Source organism: Bos indicus x Bos taurus, chromosome X (genome assembly GCF_003369695.1).
Source record: "Bos indicus x Bos taurus breed Angus x Brahman F1 hybrid chromosome X, Bos_hybrid_MaternalHap_v2.0, whole genome shotgun sequence".
Taxonomy (NCBI): domain Eukaryota; kingdom Metazoa; phylum Chordata; class Mammalia; order Artiodactyla; family Bovidae; genus Bos; species Bos indicus x Bos taurus.
Genome location: NC_040105.1, coordinates 142,107,683 through 142,126,494, shown reverse-complemented (window position 1 = coordinate 142,126,494; position 18,812 = coordinate 142,107,683). Strand labels below are relative to the sequence as shown.

Sequence of the window (18,812 nt, the reverse complement as noted above, 5' to 3'; positions counted from 1 at the left end):
GAATTATGCTATTGGATGGTTTACTGATGCTTCACAAGGATTAGTGTCCCCTCAAACAGACTGTGTCCTTGTGAAGGGCAGGGACAGTGAAGGGCCCTTCTCTGCCTCATGGGGCCCAGATGCAGTGTGGAGCCCCCTGGCAGCATCTGTGGATGAGCGGATGGTACCCCAGGCTGGGCTCATGTCTTTGCTTCCTCTGTCTCCCCTGCATCAGCTAATACTCGAGCTGGGTACCCAGGGGTGGTCGGGATGTCTCCTTGACCCACTGCTGGGGAATCTTCCAGAATGCACTGGGTTCTTCTCAATCTTTCTGGGTTTGAGGCTCCCCTAAAATATTTTTCTGTTCTCATTTCCTCTAAGGTCATGATTTTTTTTTCTGTGGCCACAGGTCATGCGGGGTCTTAGTTCCCTCACCAGGGACTGAAGCCTCGCCCTCTGCATTAAAGTGCAGAGTCTTAACCACTGGACCGCCAGGGAAGTCCATAAGGTTGTAACTTTGAAAATTTGAAACTTTGAAAATTTGGTAGAGTCTTACACACACAACCTCAACACGTGTGCACACCTCCCCACCCCCAAGCTCACTGAGTTCCCAGGCACAGAGCTCCTGTGTGGCTCCAAGTCTTGCTAAAGAGTCTTAGCCAAGAGTCAGTCCTCTGTTCCTCTCTGTCCTGGGAAGCTTCTTTCTTCTCTATGGCCCCTACAGCCTCTTTCTGCTCTAACTAGGTCAGCTTAGCCTCCGCCCTGCCTCTGTTCTCATCTCCCTGTCTGTCCGCTGCCTCTCCATCCGGGGCTTCCTCCCTTCAAGCAAGAAGAAGTTTGCTATCTGGCCCAGGGCAGTGGTCCCTAACCATTTTGGCATCAGGGACCGGTTTCATGGAAGACAGTTTTTCCAAGAATGGGGCTGGAGAAGCAGGGGGGCAGGGATGGTTTCAGGATGATTCAAGCGCATTACATTGATTGTACATTTTATTTCTATTAATATTATTATTACATCAGCTCCACCCCAGATCATCTGGCATTAGAATCTGGGAGGTTGGGGACCCCTGCCAGATGGGGAGTCTGCAGACACCACTGTGGGAAGGGAATGTGATGGAAGGAGGAGCTGGGCTCAGCCAGTGCCTCTCAGCTGCAGCAGCCCCCTACCTGAGCCTTTTTGAAAGATTCCCCTAGTAGAGAAGAGAAAAGAGCGTTTTAAAAAAGAAATCACAGAATTCTAGATTCTGAGAGCTACATACAGAGAGAGCCAGGTGCACGGTACCTCTGGAGCTCCAGAGAAAAATCTAAAAATATAGTCCTTTCTTTCTTCCTTTGATCCCTGTGAGCCAAACACTATTCTGAAGGGTAATATCATCAAAGGATCACTTGGTTGCAGGGATCCTTAGAAGGTTCCTGAAGAATTAGTGGGGTTGGGGGGGAATACATCTCTTAGGTTTGTTTAATTAATTTTTGGGTGACTGGCTCATTTGAATGATCTAAAGACAGCACGCCTATATTTTTTCCTCCATTATATAACTTTTTTACTTTATTTTTTGCTCTACAGAAGGGACCCAAGGAGGACACAAAGCAATGCATTTTTAGCTTTTTACCCCCTGCATCTCTAGTGACACACTGGGTCTTTCTGCTAACGCCTCTGGCCCTTAGGGTCTCTGAAGAGAGGCATCGTCAGAGCAGCCAATCCACCCACAGGATCTGGTTCAGTCTAATCCTAAATGGATGACTCATCTTTGTCTTATTCTTTTTTACGCTTTTTCTGACATTTTGATTTTTTAATTTAGTTTTATTGAGACCTAAGTGACATATAGCACTGTATAAGTTTAAGGTATACAGCATAATGATTTGATTTACATACATCATGAAGTGGTTATCACAATAACTCTAGTAAACATCTATCGTCTCACATATGTACAAAATTACAGAAATACAAACAAAATTTCCATTTTGATGAGAATTCAGGATTTACTATCTTAACTTTCATATATAACATACAGGCATGTTAATTACATTGATCATGCTATAAATTACATCCTTTGTATTTATTTACCTTAGAACTAGAGTCTTATTCATCTTTTTATCCTCAGTGTCCCACATGGTAGCTGGAATATAGTAAGGGTCCCACTCCCGCTCCCAATGGCTCATCTGCCCTCAATGGCCATCTCTCCCATCCCACTCGGTCATGCTCACTGGACTCCAGTCCCTGGTAAACAAAATCTCTTACTCCCATAAGCAACCGTGTCACAAAAATGCTTCCTTCTAAAAAAAAAAAAAAAAAAAACTGCTTCCTTCTGAGGGACACCTGGCTCCCCTTCAAAGATTTTGGTTCCTTCATATCCTTATCAACTGGAAATCTCTACATCCCTCATACCCCAAGGCAGCTTTTTTCCAGCCCATTTTCCCTGGCTTACTATGATCTGCTAGAAAACCCAGCTCCAATATATTCTATCTCTCTCACAACTGTTTATGTTTTACTTTTCAGGGTAGAAATTCCTTTTTATCTTTTGGCCATGCCACATGGCATGTGGGATCTTATTCCCTGACTAGGGATCAAACCCATGCTCCCTGCAATGGAAGCTGGGAGTCTTAACCACTGGACCACCAGGGAAGTCCCTTCAGGGTACCTTAGCCTGGGGTCCACAAACCTTGAAAGGTCTATGGATAGAATCCATAGGATCCGTGAACCTCGACAGGAAAAAACACATCTTTTTCTCTAAGCTGTAACTGAAGTTTAGAGTTTCTTCAGGTACAAAAGTAGGTAATGGAAAGGAAACCATAAACAAGACGAAAAGACAAACCCTCAGAACAGGAGAAAATAATTGCAAACAACCCAATCAAAAAACGGGCAGATGACCTAAACAGACATTTCTCCAAAGAAGACATACAAATGGCCAATAAACACATGAAAAAATGCTTAATACCGCTCATTGTTAGAGACATGCAAATCAAAACTATAATGAGTTATCACCTCAAACCAGTCAGAATCATCAAGAAATCTACAAACAATAAATGCTGGAGAGGATGTGGAGAGAAGGGAACCTTCTTGCACAGTTGGTGGCCATGTAAATTGATATAGCCATTATGGAGAACAGTATGGAGATTTCTTAACAAAGAAATGGAACTGTCATATGGCCCAGCACTCCCACTACTGGGCATATACCCTGAGAAAACCATAATTCAAAAGACACGTGTACCCCAGTGTTCATTGCAGGACTATTTATGGTAGCTAGGATATGGAAGCAACCTAGATGTCCAGAGACAGATGAGTGGATAAAGAAGCTGTGATACAAATATACACAATAGAATATTACTCAGCCATGAAAAGGAACAAACTTGAGTCAGTTCTACTGAGGTGGATGAACCTAGAGCCTGTTATACAGAGTGAAGTAATTCAGAAAAAGAAAAACAAATGTCATATATTAATGCATATGTATGGGATCTAGAAAAAATGGCACTGACGAACCTATTTGCAGGGCTGGAATACAGACACAGACACAGAGAATGGGCTTGTGGACACAGCAGGGGAAGGGGAGGGTGGGACAAATTCAAAGAGTAGCATTGAAACATATATATTACCATGTGTAACACAGATAACTAGTGGGAAGTGGCTGTATGATGCAGGGAGTTCATTCCAGAGCTCTGTGACAACCTAGAGGGGTAGGAGCGGGTGAGGGTGGGAGGGAGGCTCAAGAGGGAGGGGACATATGTATACTTATGGCTGATTCATGCTGCTATATGGTAGAAACCAATACAACATTGTAAATCAATTATCTTCCAATTAAAAATTTTTTAAAAAACCACACTGAGATATCACTTCATACCTATTAGTATGGCTACTATCAAGAAGACAAGAGAAAAAAGAAAAGAAGACAATTTTTGTCCATTGATCCGTTGTTCAATATTTGGATTGTTTCCATGTCTTGGCTGTTGTGAATGGTGCTACAATGGACACAGGAGTGCAGATATCTCTGAATATCCTGTTTTCATTTCTTTTGCAATATGTGCTCAGAGGCAGGACTGATGGATCATATGGTAGTTCTATTTTTTATTTTTAAAATTGTTTCCCATGATGGCTGAGCCACCAGCGGTGCACAGATATTCCTTTTTCTTTACCTTTGCTAACACTTGATTTCTCTTTTTGGAAACAATATAAGGTGTCTATCCACAGATGAATGGATAAAAAAGATGTGTCCAGTAAAGTAATTATACTCCAATAAAAAAATAAAAGTCATTCCAGCAAAAAACAAAGTAGGTAACAGTCTACAGTAACTTCAGCAGTGCCTGTGATTTCATAACCAATAGAAATTACCAATATTTTTCATTTCCTATTACAATTGTTGCAAATATCTCAAAATAGCATTTATAATCATGACCTCTAAATTATAATAGTTATTAGACCTGCATATAGCTATTGTTATTTCAGAGATTAGTAGAGAAGGACACAGATTACTATATCACAATTTTAAAGTATTTTGGTAACTGTATTTTTTTGGTGGGCTTCCCTAGTAGCTCAGCTGGTAAAGAATCCACCTGCAATGCAGGAGACCCTGGTTTGATTCCTGGGTCAGGAAGATGCCCTGGAGAAGGGATAGGCAACCCATTCCAGTATTCTTCAGCTTCCCTGGTGGCTCAGCTGGTAAAGAATCCGCCTGCAATGCGGGAGACCTGGGTTTGATCCCTGGGTTGGGAAGATCCCTTGGATAAGGGATAGGCTACCCACTCCAGTATTCTGGACTGGAGAATTCCATGGACTGTAGAGTTGATATATTTTAGGCAAGTTATTCTGAGCCCAGAAGCCTCACTGGTTTAAGGGGCCAATAGCACAAAGAAGCCCAGTCTAGACACTATTTCTTCTTCATTTCAGATGGTGATATGTATTATGAAGACGATAAAATAGGACAATGGGATGAAAAGTGACTGAGAGCTCAGCTACTTTACATACAGTGATCAGGGAAGGCTTCTCTGAGGATGTGGCGCTTGAGCTTCAAGGATGCAAATGACAGTCATAAGAGAAAATGGGAGAAGAGCATTCCAAGCAGAAGGAAAAACAAATGCAATGGTCTTGAGGCAGAAACAAGCTTGACAAATCTGAGCAAGAGAATTAGGGAATGAGGAAGAGCAATATACTGTTCACAATTGCCAAAGGTGGAAACAACTCAAAAGTCCATCAACTGATAAAATGTGGAATATCATACAATGGAATATTACTCAGCCATGAGTAATATTACTTTTCAGCCACGAAAAGGAAGAAAATTCAGATACATGCTGCCACATGGATGAACCTTGAAAACATTATGCTAAGTGAAAGAAGCTAATCACAAAAGGACAAATAGTATATGATTTCACTTCTCTGAAGTACTGCTGCTGCTGTTACTCGCTCAGTAGAGTCCAACTCCCTGCGACCCCATGGACCGCAGCCTGCCAGGCTCCTTTGACTATTCTACGAGGTACTAGAATAGTCAAATTCACAGAGACAGGAAAGAGAATAATAACTGGGAGCTGAGAGGAAAGGGTAATGGGAAGTTATTGTTTAATGGGTTTCCTTTGAGGATGATGAAAATGTTAGGGAACTAAACAGAGGTAGTGATTGCACAACACTGTGAATTTATTAGATGCCACTAAATTTGTTCACTTTAAAATACTTAATTTTATGTTATGTGACTTTCACTTCAAGAAATACAAAAATAATAAGAGATGAAGCAAGTGAGGTAATGGAGACAGATCACATAAGGTCTTGTGGGTAAGGTTATAGTAAGGGTTTTTTGTTTTGTTTTGTTTTGTTTTGTTTTTACTGTGAATAGGGTCTTCTGTTCCATACTGCTTTCTAATTGGTTGTTGTCAGATAAGAAGTCTATGACTTTCTGCATATTTATTTTGAAATTAGCTACCTTGTCTTTAAGTTGATTATATTGGATTTTGTAAATAAAGATATTACAGAAAAGTAAGAGTTTTATCTTTCAATTGTTTTCTTTCTTGCTAATGTTAGCCGTCCCTTATTGAAATACTGTCCTTTGGCTTCACTGCTACCATTAGCTCCTACCTCTATAAGAACTCTTCTTTCTCACTCGCCTTAGCTTCAATTCTTGGCCTGTCTCTGAGGTTCCATCCTGGACCATCTTTTGTGGTCATTCTGCACATCACAGGCACATTAGCCCTGGGTGCTCCTGTTCACTGTCATGGCCTCAGTTACCACTGGCTCCTATCACACTTCATAGACACCCAGAAGTCACCCCAGTCTCCCTCTCCCACATGCCAGCCCTCTGTGTAAACACAGCTATCAGAAGCTCCCCTGCTGGAAACCCAGAAGACCTGGTCACAGACATCATACTCAAACAGTACCATGTCAGGCATCAGAGCCAAGATATCACATGGTCAGGTCTCCTGGAACAGCGCTCAGAGTGACAACACCTCACTTACTCCATCCTTCCAATCACCTCTTTCCTCTATGCTCATCACTATTCTGCTCTCTCCTCGTGGACTCACTATCCCTCCAAACTATGTCCACTGTGCCCTCTGAAACTCCTGAACCATGGTGAACAAAACTGCCACTCAGAGTGTGGTCCCCAAACTGGCAGCACTAGCATCACTGGCAGGCTTGTTAGAAATGGAGACTCTCCAGTCTCCAACCCAGACCCACAGGATCAGAATCTGTATCTTATTAAGAGCCACAGTGGCTCATATGCTACTTTAAAGTCTGAGAAGTAGCATATGCCACCTTCCTCTTCATAGCACCTGCCTATCTCTTCATGCTACTGGAAACCTAATTCTCTCCTGAGGATCCCACTGCCTAGCAGCCCCCTCCTGTGTAGGCTCCTCATTCTCCCACAACCTGTGTACGCTGGGCTCAGTGCAGTGGGCATCCAGGCAGACCCTGAGCACTTCTAGACCATTACTCCTCTGCCTCTGTGTAAAACAACACTCTCCATTTGAGACCTGTTTCATCCTCTTCCGGAGGTGCCTGACCCAGTCTTTCTTCCTGTTCCGGGTGACTGCAATGTGCTTGTGGACAAGCCATCAGCCTTCAGCCTCTTTCTTCCTTGATGGCCTCAACTTCCCCCACCTCCAGACCCTTCTACTTCAGCCACCTTCACACCAGACCATTTGCCAGGCCAGCCTCACCCAAGATAGCCTCTAACACTCCGCTCTCTAACCATTGCCACACATCTTTCCAACTCTCCTATGTCTCTATGCGCCTAAACTTGATCTTTCACCTCATAGAATCTTCTGGTACCTTGGTCTCTTCATTATCTTACAGGCTATCAGCCGCTCATGGCCTCATCTTCTTGTTGGCCTGGTCTGACCCCCTAATCAATGGCCCCAAACACTCTTTTATCAACTCCTCTCCCATTGCACCCTCCTTGCCTGGCTGAACTGCTGGACTGGATATATTTCAGTATCTTCCCTCTGCTCGTAGACCACTGCCGCTGAATTTGACTAGACGCAATCACAAAACGTGGGGTCTTGGCGCCCAAATTCCTGGCCTCCAACCTCACATACGCCTTTAAAACAATATGACATCCCTTTGCTTGGGCTCAATTGGCTCCTTCCCACTGCTTTCACTGACCAGGCCAAACTGTCCCCACTTTCCTCAAGCTCCGAAACTCATCTGTGACCCTTCCCTCTCACAGGACCGTGTCACCTGCCACTTTATCAGCACAATCCGGGTCACCAGGCTCATACTACCCCAACCTGCCTCACTCCCTCGCCTTCTCTGTGTCCTCTAGCCTCTGAGGACAAAGCATCCCTCATCCTGTTCAAGGTCCATCAGCCCCTGTGCACTTGATCTCATTCCTTTCAGGCTCTTTTGAGAACCTGCTATCTATCAGCTCCTCACCTCCTACTGATCACTCCCCCTCCCTGAAACCTATGAACAGGCTTATGTCTTCCCTCGTCTCAAAAAAAAAAAAAAAAAAGATCTTCCCTCAGCCAGTCCTCCTCAACCACACATTTCTCTCCAACTACGGCCCTGTGTCTTCTCTTTCCTTACCAGTCAAGTCTCTCTTTTGCACCTACTACAGGGCCTGACATATAACAGGCGCCCCATAAATATTTAGTGCATGGATAGAGATGTTTTTTGAAAGGACAATCTACTCATTTATTTATTTTTACTTCCTCTTCATTCCTCAACACATTGTAGACTGGTTTCCACCCTCACCAGCATCCGAGTTAACACACTCAGTGGATACTTTGGGGATTTTTGTTGTTGTTTGAAGTATAGTTGATTTATGTTGTGTTCGTTTCAGGTGTACAGCAAAATGAATCAGTTATGTGTATATATGTGTGCATGCGTGCTAAGTCACTTCAGTTGTGTCTGACTCTTTGCAACCCTATGGACTGTAGCCCGTCAGGCTCCTCTGTCCATGGGATTCTCCAGGTAAGAATACTGGAGTGGGTTGCCATTTCCTTCCCCAGAGGATCTTCCCTACCCAGGGATTGAACCCGCGTCTCCTGCGCTTCCTGCATTGACAGGCAGGTTCTTTACCATTTAGCGCCACCTGGGAAGCCATATATAGATATATCTATAGATACAGATACCCTGATGCTGGGAGCGATTGCGGGCAGGAGGAGAAGGGGACGACAGAGGATGAGATGGCTGGATGGCATCACCGACTCGATGGACATGAGTTTGGGTAAACTCCAGGAGTTGGTGATGGACAGGGAGGCCTGGCATGCTGCGATTCATGGGGTTGCAAAGAGTTGGACACGACTGAGCGACTGAACTGACTGACTGACTGAGAGATACAGATATATCTTCTTTTTAAGATCGTTTCCATTACAGGTTATAACAAGATATTGAATATGGTTTCCTGTGCTATACAGTAGGTCCTTGTTTATTTTATATAGTGTATATCTGTTAATCCCAAACTCCTAATTTATCCTTCTTTGATGACCATAAATTTGTTTTATATGTCTGTGAGTTGCATATTTTTAGCCTTTTAAATTTTATTTTATTTATTTATTTTGGCTGTGCAGGGTATTCATTGCTGTGTGGGCTCTTTTCTAGTTGTGCAGAACCGAGGGCTACTCTCTGGTTGCGGTGCTTGGGCTTTCTCATTGTGGTGGCTTCCCTTGTTGCAGAGCACAGGCTCAGCAGTTGTGGTGCACGGGCTTACTTGCCCCAAGGCATGCGAGATCTTCCCTGATCAGGGATCGAATGGTGTCTCCTCCATTGGCAGGCAGATTCTTTACCACTGAGTTACCAGGGAAGCCCCTACTTTACGTTTTAAATCATGAAAAGTTAAGAGGTGTTTATTTTCCCCATCAATGTATATATTGATTCATCATTCATTCAACAAATGTGTACTGAATACCCACTATAAGACAGCTGGCTACCTTGTACTCAACTTGCAAAACTTGAAAACTTAGCCCAGTCATTCCTGATCACCTCCTCTCCCCTTTCTGCATCCTTCAAACTATATACTCCCACCACCAGGCTTGACTGCCTGTTCCCACAGTTCTTCTCCACACATCTGTTACTGTACTTACCATATTATGTAGAATTTGTGCACGTATATTTGCCTCTTCTACTAAACTGTGAGTTCCTTAATTACAGATTATGCCTTATTTCTTAGTATTCCTGGCCCTTCACACTGTACCTGGCACACAGTGGTGGTTTAGTCGCTAAGTCATGTCCAACTATTGCAATCCCACGGACTGTAGCCCACCAGGCTCTTCTGTCCATGGGATTCTCCAAGCAAAAATACGGGAATGAGTTGCCATCTCCTTCTCCAGGCATACAGTAGTCATTCAGAATTTTATAACCTGAACTAGGTCCCCCATGTCAACTGGTTACTATGTCTTATGGATTCTTTCTCTTACATCAGCCTCTTCCTATCTATCCTTGAAGTTTCTGCTCCTGTTCAAGCCCTTTTCATCTCTTCCATCCTCATAAAACTTACCCATGACCTCCCTGCCTCCCTCTGGATTCTGCTTTATCTTTTTCCCAGCTCAGAAAAGCTTTTTAAAGGAGCAGTCTACACCCACTATATCTGCTTCCTTTGAAATTTTTTCAATTTTTAAAAAAATTTATTCATAATCATGCAAGCAATACGTGTACTTAATCTACTATTCTCAGAGGTAACTACTATTTTTAGTTTGATTATTCATACAGACTTTTTTCTATGTCTCTATAAACAGAGAGCGGAGAAGGCAATGGCACCCCACTCCAGTACTCTTGCCTGGAAAATCCCATGGATGGAGGAGCCTGGTAGGCTGCAGTCCATGGGGTCGCTGGGAGTCGGACACGACTGAGCGACTTCACTTTCACTTTTCACTCTCATGCTTTGGAGAAGGAAATGGCAACCCACTCCAGTGTTCTTGCCTGGAGAATCCCAGGGACGGGGGAGCCTGGTGGGCTGCAGTCTATGGGGTTGCACAGAGTTGGACACGACTGAAGCAACTTAGCAGCAGCAGCAGCAGCATAAACAGAAAGAGGGGCAGGGAGGAAAGGAGAGGGGGAGAAAGGGAGAAATGTTTGTTTTATTGGGAAGGGGTAGATTTATACAAATGGCATCATGATCTGTGTATCATTCTTCAACTTCTTGTTTTCACTTAGCGACCTGTTTATGTGAGTATGTATAGATTTAACTCGTTCTTTTACATGGCCAAGTACAGGTCCATGGTATGGCGGTTGGTATGGCGGTACTATAGCTCATTTCGTTGCCCTCTTGGTGGAAATTTAAACTGCTTAAATTTTTTTCTCATTCCATAACCAATGATACAGTGAACATCCTTTCTGTGGGCCTTTTACAAACATGTGCAATCATTTCTCTAGGCCATATATGTAAAGATGGACCTGCTGTATCATAAGATACTCACATTTCTTTTTTTTTTTTTTCATTTTTTATTTTGTTTGGAAACGAGAGTTCTTTTAGAGTGAAATGTTTTGATGGTTAAAGAGTAATTCATTTTGAGACTCAAAAACTTGATATCTACTGAATTTAAATTTTGTTTTTCCTGTTCTGGGTCTTCGTTGCTGCATGGGCTTTTCTGTAGTTGTGGAGAGAGGGGGTTACCCTCTAGTTGGGCTTCTCATTGCCGTGGCTTCTCTTGTTGCGGAGCGCAGGCTCTAGGGCATGTGGGCTTCAGTTGCAGCTCTCAGGCTCTAGAGCACAGGCTCAATAGTTGTGGCACACAGGCTTTGGTGCTCTGCGGCATGTGGGATCTTCCCGACCCAGGGATCAAACCTGTGTCTCCTGCATTGGCAGGCAGATTCTTTACCACTGAGCCACCAGGGAAGCCCTGATATCTATTGATATTGATGGTTGTATTAGTCAGGGCTCTCCAGAGAAACAAAATCGATAGGATGTATATTTATAAATAGAGAGAAATTTATTTTAAGGACTTAGCTTATCACATTTAAAATTTTAATAGATACTGTCAAATTTACCCTTTACAAAATCTGTATCAATTTACACTCCCAGCAAGATGAATGAAATTAGCTGGTATTAATGGATGTTGTATTTTTATGTTTCATTTTTGCAAATCTGATAGATGAAAAAAATACTTCATTGTTTCATTTCACATTTCCCTGATCACTGAAGAAGCTGAATGACCATCATTTTATATATTGATGGTCCACTTACATTTCCCCTTCTGTCAACTACTTGTTTCTCACTGAATTGCAGAAGCTCTTTTTACATTTTAGAAAAACACTTTGTCTGCTTTATGAAAAAGTGAAAGAGAAAGTCACTCAGTCATGTTCGACTCTTTGCAATGCCATGGACTATAGCCTGCCAGGCTCCTCTGACCATGGAATTCTCCAGGGCAGAATAGCGGAGTAAGTAGCTGTTCCCTTCTCCAGGGGCTCTTCCCAACCCAGGGATCGATGTCTGCTATATAGGTTCCAAGTATTTTCTCCCCATGTGTAGTTTGGTTTTGCTTTTGCTTATAATATCTTTCAATAGACTATTGACTGAAAAAATGCACAACCTAAAAGCTGAGAATTATGTTTTATTTGGTGAATAAAACTGAGGACTTAAGCCTAGAAGACACCTTCTCAGCTCTAAGGGACTGCTCCGAAGAGGTAACAGAAGAGACAGATATCCAGCGGGTTTTGCAACAAAATCCAGATAGTCAGACCATCAAAAGACTACTGCTAGTTAAAGAAAACCAGACATCTCAAGTTAATGAGTGCAGTGCTTTTCTATGTATGGGAAGAGGCAAGAGTCTGGCGGGGCTCACTGAAATCATGCCTTTGATAGGCATCTTAACTGTCCAGGGCCAGTATTCTGCTTTTCTCCATCCATCCTGAGTCCGCCCGGAATGCACTGTTGTGGGTGGCCTCAGTGGACGCTGCCCTGATGCAACATCCTTTGTTTATTGATAAGGCAGGTGACAATTTTCATCCACAAGACAAAGGTTTTGTTTTGCTTAATTTTTAACGAATTTAAATCTGTCAGTCTTCTCTGACTTCTGGACTTTGCATCACAACTAGAAAGGCCTTCTCTACCCTCCAAAGTTACAAAAATATTCTATGTTTTTGCCTCGTATTTTTAGAAATTGTTTTTAATCCAAATGGAATCTATTTTGGGGACTGGTACTTGTGTGGGAGGGTCTCGTCTTATTTTTTCCTGATGGATGACCTATTTCCCCAGCACATTTTCTTGAATAGTCCATTCTTTTCCTTGCTAATGACAAATGCTAAATTCTCACAGAAACAGGAATTTGATCTTGGACTCATTTTTCTGTTCAATTGCTCTTTCTGCTAGTCTGATGCCTGTACTTCCTTATCTCCCATTCACTCATGGCAAACTAGTTTCACCCACAATACCCCTGGAATTGTTATTCTTAAGTGTATTTATTAATGACCTCCATTCATGTTGCCAAACCTAATGAATATTTTTCCTTTTTTTTTTTTTTTTGGCCACACCAAACGGTTATGTGGGATCTTTAGTTCCCCAACCAAGGATGGAACTTGTTGCCTCTGCAGTGGAAGCTCAGCATCTTAACCAGTGGACCACCAGGGAAGTCCCAATATTTTTCAGCTTTTATCTTCCTCGACACTATTTATCATATCCTCCCATATGCTACATGATACAACTCTCCCTTGATTCTTCTACCAATAAAAGTCATGATCATAATAATATCTTCTGTTCATTAGTTACCCTGTGCTGTTTAAGCATTTCTTACACTGTTTAAGCATTTCTTACATGTGGAGTATGCCTCACCCATCACCCTCTAGGTAGATATTAGTATTATCATCATCTCCTCTTTACAGAAAACTGAGGCATAAAGAATTTAAGTGCCAGACTTCCCTGGTGGTCCACTGGTTAAGAACCCATCTGCCAATGCAGGAGACATGGGTTTGATCCCTGGTCCAGGAAGATTCCATATGCCTGTAAGCTGCCAACTACTGAGCCTGTGCTCTGAAGCCCGTGCTCTGCAACAAGAGAAGCCACCGCAACTAGAGAGTAGACCCCACTCACTGCAACTAGAGAAAGCCTGAGCTCAGCAGAGCCAGCACTGCCAAAAATACTTACAAAAAAGAATGTGTGCCGAGTTGTCGTGTGAGCCCTGACAGTTGTAACTTGCATTTTTTTGTAACTCAAGTGCCTGATTTAAGCTTTGATTTCAGAGGCATCCACTTCAATAAGACATTACTTCAAGGACGGCTATCTCGAATAAACACATTGCCAGCCACAGAAAGATAAGGAACGAGCCTTCCCCACCCCCTCACCCCTCCACCCCAGGCTTCTTTGTTTTAAAGATCTTGGTGAATTTCTATAATTGACCATTTGAGCCACTTGTTTTCTCTCTCACGTTTTAAATTCACCAATAAAGAGCAAGCCTGCAAAACTACAGGCCACCCAACCTCACCCACCCTTGATCCCAGGGAAATCAGAACCCCTGGGCCAGGTCCTCTCTCTCTTTCTCTATCATTGACCCTCGACCTTGCTGTGTGGCCCCAGGTATGCCTTCTCCTTTCCAGGACCTGTGAGTAATAAACTCCTTTTCCCCTTCAAGTTCCCTGATGGTTATTACTGAGGGTATCTTGCAATCATAAGAACCACAACACTGGTTATGGATAGATAGGCTGAGACCTGAACAAAACACATCCCGTGCAACATCCCTGAATTAATAGGTAGCAGGATGGGGCCAAACCCAGCTCTGTCAGAGCCTAAAGCCTAGGTTCCTAAGCACACCCCTTTTTCCAGCCTGTGCTCTGTCTCCCCCTCCAGTTCCTTTTGCTCCAGCGTCTTTCAAGTGGTAGCCTTCCCATTTCCATTTCCCGTGGATATATATTTAGGAGTGCTATTGCTGGCTTTTATGACAAGCTTGTGTTTAACTTCTGAAGAGACTCCCACACTCTTTTCCGAAGTGTCTGTACCATTTACCTTCCTGCCAGCAGTGTCATGAGGGTTCTGATTTCTCCACATCCTCACCAATACTTGTTGTTTTCTATTTTTTGGTTATAGCCATTCTAGTGGGTGTGAAGTGATAACTCGTTGTGGCTTTGATTTGCATTTCTTGAATGGCTAATGATGTTGAGCATCTTTTGATGTTTTTATGAATCATGCATGTATATCCTTTGGTGAAATGTGTATTCAGAACTTTTGCTCACTTGTTTAATTGGGTTGTTGTCTTATTTTGGAAAAGCAAGCTTTCTTAAAATACTCTGGTTACAAGTCCTTTATAAGACATATGATTTGCAAATGTTTTCTCCCTGTCTGTGACATGTCTTCTCAATTCCTTAATACTGTGAATCTTTTTAATATTAATGAAGTCCAGTTTATGGTTCTTTTTCTTAAAAAATAGTGGCTTTCCCCAGGCTCTAGCCTTAGTCCCTGCTCTTCTCAGTTTACCTCCGCATCCTGGTAAAGCAGGGCTTTCTGATGCTCTATTTTAGTGCAGCTGCACTGACCTATCTATCCCTTCGTGGCCTTGTCAGAATGGAGAGGAACTCACTCTACTCCTGTTCCCCAGCCCATTTCCCAGAGGCGTCTCATTTCTACATTCGAGTTTGTGTTATTCGATATAAGCATGTATCATATTTATAATTAAGAAAAACAGTAAGCATACTAAAAATATAAAAGAAGCAGATTAGCCTCTAAGGGGTTCTATCAGTTCAGCCCTCCCAAACCATCATTATCCAGACATTTTCCAATGTTTGGCGTGTCAAACGTATGTTACTGAGAACCATAAGATATTTAATTGAGAAGATGCCGAGCAATCTGCAGCTGAGATTAATCACTCATATTGTGACCCAAATATCCCCTTTCCCCCAGGGTTTAATTTATTCTCCCCCAAACAAGATTAGCACAATAAGCAAGCCTATAAAAAGCAGAGGTGTCCTTCATCTAGAATTGCAAATGGAAAACAGAATTCAGTTCAAATCTTAAGGAGCTAAATATATCTATTCATTATAAGGAAATGAGTCCGGCTGTTGTTATTTTAAGGGAAAGACAGAAAAATTTGGGATACAAATTTGCTAAGAAGCAAGGGGATTCTCAAAGGATGAGCAGACACTTTGCTCAAAATGATGAATGACCTTTTCTGTGAAGAGCATGTGGGATTACATGTGATTTTTAGTTAAATGCAGATGGTGTCTGACCCCTTCCCACCTCAACCCAGCCCTCATCCTGTCCTCATCTGAGCCTCGTTCCAGACCTCCCTGGCACACCATTTTCAACCACCCACAGTCTCTCCTCCCACCTCTTTGCTTATTCCAGCTCAGTCTCTTTCAAGGATGTCTTTTCCTCCATCTGCTGACTTAACATCCCCAGGCTTTTGTTTTTAGCCCAGTGTTCACCTCGCTCAACTCCAATCCCTGGATGATCTTACATATTTATCCGGCTGGAACACAGTCCCTCTACCTTGATAACCCAAGTCTTTTGCCAGCACAGACCCTTTCCTCACCTCGAAACCCTGCACATTCAGCTGCCAACCAATGAAGGGCACCTCCTCTCCCAACAGGCCATGGGCATCTCAAGCTCAGTGTCCAAAACAGAGCTGGTTCTTTTTAAACCTGGTTCAATTTGAGTTCCTCTTTCTGAATGCCAACACCATCTGTCCACTCTCCAAAGCCAGAAATCTCAGCCTTATTCTAGGTTCTTCTTTTGCCTTCCCGACCTCACACCAAGCCTCTCTACCAAGTCCTCTTGAGTTTACCTACCCAACAGTTACCCCAACTGTCTCTTCTTCCCTGTTTCACCGCCGGCCTCCATCAAATTGGTCCAACAGTCTCCTAGTTGGTCTTCCTGCTCTCCAGCCCATGTCCATACTATCCCAAAGCCCCTTCTTCAAAGGCCAATCCAACCACATCATTCTACTTTATAGAGCTTTTCAGTGGCCCCATATCCACATATTCTATTAACCCCTCCATGATCCGGCCCCTTCTTACCTCTTCAGGCTCATCTCCCCTTACTTTTCCCCCAGTTCATGCCAAGCACCAGCCCAGGGACAGAGTGGCTATCATGGGGACCTAAGCTTATATGATTTGAAGGGCCCTCCAAGAAAGAGCAAACAACACAATGACTAGAAATTAGTTCCAGGGCTTTGGAGGGTCGTGGGCAAGTGGCGGTCCTGAAACAACCTTCACTAGCTTCACCCCTGGTCTAGCCAAACAGAACAAGTGCAGTCCCCTAGAGTATGCCATGGTCTTCCACAGCCCTTGCCTTCATACAAGCTGTTGTCCCTCCCTGGAATGTCCTTTCCAAACTTCCCTTGTCTGTCCAGCAAAATCATTCACCCTTCAAAGGCCAGGTCAGGCACACCTCCTCTGTGCAGGCCTCCCTGAACACCCCTCTCCCCACCCCCTTCCCCACCCCACACCCTGCCCTGAGTGGAGCTGACTGTTCTCTCCTTCCCGTTCTCATTTAACATTGTACCCTGTCCTTTACAGAGGAGGTCATGCTCAAAGGAACTTGTTGATTTAAGACCAAGCTTCCCTGTGACTGCCTCGAGGTCAGAGACAAGGTCATTCTTCTTTAGATTGTTAGAGCATGGCAGTACCTGGCACAAGGTAGGAACTCAATAAATGTTTGCTGAATGAAGGAGAAAGACATTCTCCTTTCAGCAGAGCATGTGGAGTAGAGCACTGAAATAGACAGGAACCCCGGCGGAAGGCGGCGCTAGTGAGCTCTCTGCTGACAGCCTGCGTCATTTGACAGGAGGTTTGGCAAGAACCTAGTGGTGAACTCCTCCCCGTGGGCTTCCCACCCGCCTCTCCACTCCACTGCCTCCCTTACCTGTCCTCCTTGTTGATCTGGTCCCCGAAGCCCACCGTGCTAACAATTGTCAGCTTTAGCCCCACGTTGCTCTCTTGAAGGTCATAGGTATTGGACCGGAGCTGGACACCTGGCTGTGTGTGGGTGGCTGGCTCCCCCTCGAACTTGGTGTTGAACAGGGTGTCCATGAGGGTGGACTTGCCCAAACCTGTCTCTCCTGAAAAATGAAAGAATGAATGGTGATGCATTCACGCATATTTTGGTTGTATATTCACTGACATGGGAGACTATACACAGTAAGACACTAAGTGAAGAGCACCTAGAACTAGATGGACTAGGTGATCTCAGTTAAGTGAATAGGAGTCTAAGGAACTGCAGCAACGTATTAGCGGTAGTCATCTCAGGATAGTGAAATGGGGGTAATTTTCCTTTTAGTCTTCATGTTTTTGTACTATTTGAAAATTGAGCATGCATTGTTTTTACACTCAGAAAAAGAAACCGTGTTAAAAGGCGGTGAAGGAGAGGCAGAATCATGCCTAGGAAAAGACTGGAAGGGCATACAGTGTACTCTTACCAAATAGTCATGCCTGGGTGGTGGGGTTGTGTGTGGTTTTCACTTCCTTCTTTATGCTTTTCTCTATTGTCCCAGTTTTCTACAAGGAACTTGTATAGCTTTGATAAGAAAAATTTAAGGGCTATCTTCAAGTTTAAAAGAAGGGACAGAAGTCCCTCCTCAAATAAATATTTTCTCCTCTCAGCACCACCCCGCCATTCCCTGCCAGACCCAGACAGCAGGGGATGGACATCCCAGTGGGGAGACCATTTTTAGCTAATGGGGAGGGAATTCAGCAGGCCACAAATTATCCTTCCCTTCAGATTTCAAACAAGCCAGTCATTTGTTTGTTTAACTAACAGGCTTCAGGATACTAATAAATTCAACCACTGGAATTTCAAAGTCTTGGCTTTCACACTAGGGAGTGGGGGCAGGGCTGTGGGGACTGGTGAAGGTTCTTGGAGGTTATTCCTGAGAGCCAAGAGCCGCAACGGATGTTAAGCCACTGCCAGGAGCCAAGGACTGCGCTTTGGAGACCTGGGCTGCCCCGCTACCATCACCCCTCTGCTCCCCTTCCCTGCTCCCATCCCTTGAGATGTAAGAATTGACAGGTCTTCCTGATGGGGAGCAGTGGCGGGGGTGGGGTGGGAATGGGTTTGCCCTGGGCAAATCCTGGCCTGACACATCCCTCTTTGTGACCCACAGCACTGTCTCCAGGGCAGTCCAGGGCTGGAGTTATAGCTGCTCAACCGATAACCCATAAATGGTCCATCTCTCCTCCACCCTCTGGGTGTGTCTAGCTTTGCATCTTGCAAACCTCTTTCATCCCGAATAATGAGCTATGAATACAGGAGGTGCTTTTAAAAATATTTGTCTCTCACAGACAGGGAATAGACTTATGGACATGGTGGGGGGTGGGGGTGGGTAGTGGCAGAAAGGAGAGGGTAGGCTGAATGCAGAGTAGCATGGAAACATATATACCAATATATGTAAAATAGGTGGCCAGTGGGAATTCGCTGTATAACTCAGGGAACTCAAACCAGGGCTCTGTGATAACCTAGAGGGGTGGGATGGGGTGGGAGGTGGGAGAGAGGCTCAAG

General features: G+C 43.8%; 1 protein-coding gene across 7 annotated transcripts in view; it reads right to left on the bottom strand.

Moving 5' to 3' along the window:
- SEPT6 (septin 6) overlaps positions 1-18,812 on the bottom strand; it is a 73,652-nt gene that overhangs the window by 30,301 nt on the left and 24,539 nt on the right. For all 7 annotated transcript variants that reach the window (XM_027533059.1, XM_027533060.1, XM_027533058.1 and 4 more), the window contains exon 3: positions 17,181-17,376. In XM_027533059.1, coding sequence (XP_027388860.1) covers positions 17,181-17,376 — 196 coding nt within the window. The remainder of the gene's footprint in view (positions 1-17,180; positions 17,377-18,812) is intronic.